The 8,116-nt window shown below is 33.5% G+C and overlaps 1 protein-coding gene across 3 annotated transcripts in view; it reads left to right on the forward strand.

Moving 5' to 3' along the window:
• The first annotated feature begins 1,429 nt into the window (after positions 1 to 1,429).
• Positions 1,430 to 8,116, forward strand: part of LOC128693976 (sperm-associated microtubule inner protein 5) — a 38,154-nt gene continuing 31,467 nt past the window's right edge. The window contains exon 1 of one of the 3 annotated variants that reach the window (XM_053783930.2): positions 1,430 to 1,842. In XM_053783930.2, coding sequence (XP_053639905.1) covers positions 1,809 to 1,842 — 34 coding nt within the window. In that variant the 5' untranslated portion in view covers positions 1,430 to 1,808. The remainder of the gene's footprint in view (positions 1,843 to 8,116) is intronic. The other 2 variants (XM_053783932.2, XM_053783931.2) reach the window with 2 other exon arrangements.

Below are 8,116 nucleotides of genomic sequence, written 5' to 3' on the forward strand. Positions count from 1 at the left end.
TTTGTGTATCGTTGTATATCTTTGTATATCTTCGTGTGTCCTTGTATATCTTGGAATATATATTTCTTTTTCATGCCTGTGAAAACATGAATATATTTGTATATCTTTGCATATTTTGTATATACCACAGTATATCTATTCTCATTTTTATATCATTAAATATTTTGGTGAATAATTTGTTGAGGATCAACAAATTGTATCTTTTTTGTATCATTACATATACTTTGTATCTTCGTATAACACGGTATATCTTTGCATATCTTTGGATATCTTCGTATATATGTGTCAATCTTTTTTTAGTTGTAGCCGGAGACAGTATTCCAGTGGCAATAAAAAGTCTTGAGAAGCAGAAAGAATGTCAGTATTTTGTCTAGGAGATAGGTCAGGTGATAGCAGGAGCTGGAGGCACGGAGGAGCTGCTGCAGGACGCGGTGCAGGAGGTAGGTCGGTGTCTGCAGAAGGTGCTGCAGGTGGTAGGTCAGGTGTCTGCAGGAGGTGCTGCAAGTAGCAGGTCAGGTGTTTGCAGGAGGTGCTGCAGGTAGTAGGTCAGGTGTCTGCAGGAGGTGCTGCAAGTAGCAGGTCAGGTGTTTGCAGGAGGTGCTGCAGGTAGTAGGTCAGGTGCCTGCAGGAGGTGATGCATGTGGTAGGCAGGTGTCTGCAGAAGGTGCTGCAGGTAGTAGGTCAGGTGTCTGCAAATGCTGCAGGTAGTAGGTCAGGTATCTGCAGGAGGCAGATAATGTGACAGCAGCACCGAGAAGGAAGAGGAAGCTAACACGATGAACTGCCGTACAAAAACCTCAGTAGAGGAAGACACTACACGCTGTATATACGCTGCTGCTGCTCTCAGGGTATATACACAGAAATAAATCCGTCAGAATATATACAACTACTCTTGTAAGTTGCTAAACCTTTTTTTAGCATCCGATCTCTGCAAAACTGCAAGGTCGGGAGTGTGCATCATATTATGTATAAAGAAGCAAGACGAGCGGGGAAAATGCATTTCATGGCTCGAGACTAAAAATAACATGGTTACATCTTGATGCTTCTTGGATAACACTGGCGAGTCTTCATAGTTGCCAAGGTTTACGTTAAGACGAATAAAAAATGCTGAATTTTGAGAAAAAAAAATTAATTCTACTTCCACTGGCCTTTACCAACATACTTTTCATAAGGAAAATTTTTTTTTTAAATAGTAAGTTACAGATTTATTCTTAATATATTTTCTAAATATTCACATTCAAACCTTTAAAAATAAATATTATTATACTTGCTCACAGTTTTCAGTTATTATTAGTAGGAATTTTTTATTTTTGATTGTAAAAGTTAGTCATAGTTAAGTACAGAATCGCTGGATACTGCAGGTTAGGACATGAATAACTAAAGCTTTGTATTTACTGGACGTAGCTGCACCTGGCATCTCTTCTCACATGTGCCACACTCTGCTCTCACTCGTCCACAAAACCTGATATTACTCGTACTTTCTCTCCTGACATCGATCCACTTCTTTGTCAACCCTTCAATAAAATATCAGTCATCATGTTCCTGTCCACTCAGTTAAGCAAGAGGCGAAATAAGGAAAAAATAGACCTTTGTTATCATCGAAGTGGGAATAGCAGAGCTGCTGGCCGCCATATTGATCTCTGGTTGCTATAGCAGTAGTGTAAACATAACCCGCAGCGAGGAGCCACTATGTGAGTTCTCTTACATGATTTTTCGTTCTTTGAGGAGAAATACGAAATGTTCTCGTGTCTGGCATAGACCACGAGGAGCCAGGGCGTCTTGCGAGGCATAGGAGGTGCCAAGAAACTATGCCCGAACTCTGTTTCTATCCTCATCTTGACTGTGAGTAGTGCCATGACCTCAGTTGTGTCTGTGATGACGGATGCTGTAGTGTATCTTCATGACTTGCTGCCGTGTGTAGCATTTGCAGAAGTCACTAGATCAGAAAGATGATAGTCTCTGAGGTGTGCATCAGTGTGTAGCTCAGGAAGATGATAGTGTCAGAAGTGCAGCAGTCGCTAGGCCAAGATGATAGTATCATAAGTGCAGCAGTCGATATGTCAGGAAGATGATAGTGTCAGATGTGCAGCAGTCGCTAGGCCAAGATGATAGTATCATAAGTGCAGCAGTCGATATGTCAGGAAGATGATAGTGTCAGATGTGCAGCAGTCGCTAGGCCAAGATGATAGTATCATAAGTGCAGCAGTCGATATGTCAGGAAGATGATAGTGTCAGAAGTGCAGCAGTCGCTAGGCCAAGATGATAGTGTCATAAGTGCAGCAGTCGATATGTCAGGAAGATGATAGTGTCAGATGTGCAGCAGTGTGTAGCTCAGGAAACTGATAGTGTCAGATGTGCACCAGTCGCTAGGCCAAGATGACAGTGTCAGAAGTGCAGCAGTCGATATGTCAGGAAGATGATAGTGTCAGAAGTGCAGCAGTCCCTATGCTAGGAAGATGATAGTGTCAGAACTGCAGCAGTCGCTAGGCCAAGATGATAGTGTCAGATGTGCAGCAGTCGCTAGGCCAGGAAGATGAGGGTCTCCGACATGGGCAGAAATAACTAGATCAGGAATATTATAGTCTGCAACGTGCAGCAGTCGCTAGCTCAGGAAGATGATAGTCTCGAAAATGCAGCAATAAATAGGTCAGCAAGATCATAATCTAACAAAAGGCATCGCACAGATAATGTCCAGGTTTGAGTGGCGCTAACGAGCTACAACTGCCATTTACTGCTGATGCTGGACATTTTTTGTCGTGTTTGGTGTATTTTTTGGCGTGTTAAAGTGCAACTCGACATGGCTGTTGGTTCTTGTATGGGGAGCGTCTTCTGGAGCCAGTATTATCTTACAAATGAAGTGCTGAAATTTCAGGCCATACTAATCTATTTTAATACCTTATCAAAGACGGAATATGCACAGTCAAGTTCATATCTCCGGGGTGTTTTAAAGAGTTAGGTTGATGTTGTTGGTTACTGCCAGACACTTGCATGCAAGACACGTAAGACACTCTAGGTAAAATTGCTGAGGAGACTTTTCGCTCACCACGGGGGGGGGGGGCGCTAAGCCCTGTGATGAAAGAAAGCCATGAAGCCATAAGAATGACGAATGGTAGGAAAAAACTCATAGATCTCTCTCTCTCTCTCTCTCTCTCCATTTTTAAAGTTAATTTTATTTATTAATATTAGATGCAATAATTGTTGGACGATTAAAAATTTTTTTTTTTTCTTACAGATACAACGGCTGCATTGATTCATGCTACTTGAAAAATTTATTTTTCCTCTAGTGACATTCTACGCTTAAATTCCCTAGTGAAATTGTACAATAATTTCCCTAGTGAAATTGTACAATAATTTCCCTAGTGAAATTGTACAATAATTTCCCTAGTGAAATTGTACAATAATTTCTCTAGTGAAATTGTACAATAATTTCCCTAGTGAAATTGTACAATAATTTCCCTAGTGAAATTGTACAATAATTTCTCTAGTGGAATTGTACAATAATTTATCTAGTGGAATTGTACAATAATTTCCCTGGTGAAATTGTACAATAATTTCTCTACTGAAATTGTACAATAATTTCCCTGGTGAAATTGTACAATAATTTCCCTAGTGGAATTGTACAATAATTTCCCTGGTGAAATTGTACAATAATTTCTCTAGTGAAATTGTACAATAATTTCCCTGGTGAAATTGTACAATAATTTCCCTAGTGGAATTGTACAATAATTTCCCTGGTGAAATTGTACAATAATTTCTCTAGTGAAATTGTACAATAATTTCCCTGGTGAAATTGTACAATAATTTCTCTAGTGAAATTGTACAATAATTTCTCTAGTGTAATTGTACAATAATTTAACTAGTCAAATTGTACAATAATTTCCCTAGTGAAATTGTACAATAATTTCGCTAGTGAAATTGTAAAATAATTTCCCTAGTGGAATTGTACAATAATTTCCCTAGTGGAATTGTACAATAATTTCCCTGGTGGAATTGTACAATAATTTTCCTAGTGGAATTGTGCAATAATTTCCCTATTGGAACTGTACATTAATTTCCCTAGTAGAATTTTACAATAATTTCCCTAGTGGAATTATACAACAATTTCCTTAGTGGAATTGTACAATAATTTCCCTAGTGGAATTGTACAAAAATTTCCCTAGTGGAAATGTACAATAATTTCCCTAGTGGAATTGTACAATAATTTCCCTAGTGGACTTGAACAATAATTTCCCTATTGGAATTGTATAATAATTTCCCTAGTGGAACTGAACAATAATTTCCCTAGTGGAATTGTACAATAATTTCCCTAGTGGAATTGTACAATAATTTCCCTAGTGGAATTGTACAATAATTTCCCTAGTGGAACTGTACAATAATTTTCCTAGTGAAATTTTACAATAATTTCTTTAGTGGAATTGTACAATAATTTCTCTAGTGGAATTGTACAATAATTTCTCTAGTGGAATTGTACAATAATTTCCCTAGTGGAATTGTACAATAATTTCCCTAGTGAAATTGTACAATAATTTCTCTAGTGGAATTGTACAATAATTTCTCTAGTGGAATTGTACAATAATTTCTCTAGTGGAATTGTACAATAATTTCCCTAGTGGAATTGTACAATAATTTCCCTAGTGAAATTGTACAATAATTTCCCTAGTGAAATTGTACAATAATTTCCCTAGTGAAATTGTACAATAATTTAACTAGTGAAATTGTACAATAATTTCTCTAGCGGAATTGTACAATAATTTAACTAGTGAAATTGTACAATAATTTAACTAGTGAAATTGTACAATAATTTAACTAGTGAAATTGTACAATAATTTAACTAGTCAAATTGTACAATAATTTAACTAGTGAAATTGTACAATAATTTAACTAGTGAAATTGTACAATAATTTAACTAGTCAAATTGTACAATAATTTAACTAGTGCAATTGCACAATAATTTCTCTAGTGGAATTGTACAATAATTTATCTAGTGGAATTGTACAATAATTTCCCTAGTGGAATTGTACAATAATTTTCCTAGTGAAATTGTACAATAATTTAACTAGTTAAATTGTACAATAATTTAACTAGTGAAATTGTACAATAATTTAACTAGTGAAATTGTACAATAATTTAACTAGTGAAATTGTACAATAATTTAACTAGTGAAATTGTACAATAATTTCTGTAGATAAATTGTAAAATAATTTCTCTAGTGGAATTGTACAATAATTTAACTAGTGAATTTGTACAATACTTTAACTAATGAAATTGTACAATAATTTCTCTAGTGGAATTGTACAATAATTTAACTAATCAAATTGTACAATAATTTAACTAGTTAAATTGTACAATAATTTAACTAGTCAAATTGTACAATAATTTAACTAGTGAAATTGTATAATAATTTAACTAGTGAAATTGTACAATAATTTCCCTAGTGAAATTGTACAATAATTTCCCTAGTGAAATTGTACAATAATTTAACTAGTGAAATTGCACAATAATTTAACTAGTGAAATTGTACAATAATTTAACTAGTGAAATTGTACAATAATTTAACTAGTGAAATTGTACAATAATTTAACTAGTGAAATTGTACAATAATTTAACTAGTGAAATTGTACAATAATTTAACTAGTGAAATTGTTCAATAATTTAACTAGTGAAATTGTACAATAATTTAACTAGTGAAATTGTACAATAATTTAACTAGTGAAATTGAACAATGATTTAACTAGTGGTACTGTACAATAATTTTCCTAGGGGAATTGTACAATAATTTCCCTAGTGAAATTGTACAATAATTTCCCTAGTGAAATTGTACAATAATTTCCCTAGTGGAATTGTACAATAATTTCCCTAGTGAAATTGTACAATAGTTTCCCTAGTGAAATTGTACAATAATTTCCCTAGTGAAATTTTACAATAATTTCCCTAGTGGAATTGTACAATAATTTCCCTAGTGTAACTGAACAATAATTTTCCTAGTGGAATTGCACAATAATTTCCCTAGTGGAATTGTACAATAATTTCCCTAGTTGAATTGTACAATAATTTCCCTAGTGAAATTGTACAATAATTTCCCTAGTGGAATTGTACAATAATTTCCCAAAGTGGAACTGAATAATAATTTCCCTAGTGGAATTGTACAATAATTTCCCTAGTGGAATTGTGAAATAATTTCCCTAGTGGAACTGTACAATAATTTCCCTAGTAGAATTTTACAGTAGTTTCCCTAGTAGAATTATGCAACAATTTCCTTAGTGGAATTGTACAATAATTTCCCTAGTGGAATTGTACAAAAATTTCCCTAGTGGAAATGTACAATAATTTCCCTAGTGGAATTGTACAATAATTTTTCTAGTGAAATTGTACAATAATTTCTCTTGTGAAATTGTACAATAATTTTTCTAGTGGAATTGTACAATAATTTAACTAGTGAAATTGTACAATAATTTCTCTAGCGGAATTGTACAATAATTTAACTAGTCAAATTGTACAATAATTTAACTAGTTAAATTGTACAATAATTTAACTAGTCAAATTGTACAATAAATTGACTAGTGAAATTGTACAATAATTTAACTAGTGAAATTGTACAATAATTTAACTAGTGAAATTGTACAATAATTTAACTAGTGAAATTGTACAATAATTTAACTAGTCAAATTGTACAATAATTTAACTAGTGAAATTGTACAATAATTTAACTAGTGAAATTGTACAATAATTTCCCTAGTGAAATTGTACAATAATTTCCCTAGTGGAATTGTACAATAATTTCTCTAGTGGAATTGTACAATAATTTCCCTAGTGGAATTGTACAATAATTTCCCTAGTGGAATTGTACAATAATTTCTGTAGTGAAATTTTACAATAATTTCTCTAGTGGAATTGTACAATAATTTAACTAGTCAAATTGTACAATAATTTAACTAGTCAAATTGTACAATAATTTAGCTAGTTAAATTGTACAATAATTTAACTAGTGAAATTGAACAATGATTTAACTAGTGGTACTGTACAATAATTTTCCTAGGGGAATTGTGCAATAATTTCCCTAGTGAAATTGTACAATAATTTCCCTAGTGAAATTGTACAATAATTTCCCTAGTGGAATTGTACAATAATTTCCCTAGTAGAATTTTACAATAGTTTCCCTAGTGGAATTATGCAACAATTTCCTTAGTGGAATTGTACAATAATTTCTCTAGTGGACTTGTACAATAATTTCTGTAGTGGAATTGTATAATAATTTCCCTAGTGGACTTGCACAATAATTTCCATAGTGGAGCTGAACAATAATTTCCCTAGTGCACTTGTACAATAATTTCCCTAATGAAACTGAACAATAATTTCCCTAGTGGAATTGTACAATAATTTCCCTAGTGGAATTGTACAATAATTTCCCTAGTGGAATTGTACAATAATTTCCCTAGTGGAACTGAACAATAATTTCTGTAGTGGAATTGTTCAATAATTTCCCTAGTGGAACTATACAATAATTTCCCTAGGGAGAATTATTCACTAATTTGTTTAGTGGAATTATGCTACAATTTCAGCAGTCGAATTACGCAAAAAAAAAATCCTCAGAGGAATTATAATTATGCAATACATAATAATTACGTGTCTCTAAGGGGGAATTTTTATAGAATTTTGGTTGAAAGATTTTTTAGTTTACCAATCAAAAATTTCCTTCATAACACTAGACTGTTCCACGCAATCAGCTTAAAAATTCCAGCGCTGATGAACTAGCATTAGAGAGGTTCGTGGAGCTCTAGGTAGATGTGCTGGCACACCCGTCTGGTTGATTTTATATAGGCTATTCCGGATTTTAGTTTCCGTGTGATAGCTTGAGAATGCCTCTTCTGATCGGCTTCAAACCTTCAAAGTTAATGTGATAATTTACCAAATTTTACTTCGTTCCCTTCTGTAGCTTTTGTATGTTAAGAAGAGAAATTTGAGAAACATTGAAAACTGGAGTTTTTGTGGTATTTATAAGTTTCACACATTTATTGAGTTCTTAAATATTGCATTTAGAAGTGCTGTATATACTCATATACAGAGTTATTTTCTTCAATTGCTTCCTTTCATGACTTGAGAATGCCTCATCTGATCG

This window comes from Cherax quadricarinatus, chromosome 33 (assembly GCF_038502225.1).
Source record: "Cherax quadricarinatus isolate ZL_2023a chromosome 33, ASM3850222v1, whole genome shotgun sequence".
NCBI classification, from domain to species: domain Eukaryota; kingdom Metazoa; phylum Arthropoda; class Malacostraca; order Decapoda; family Parastacidae; genus Cherax; species Cherax quadricarinatus.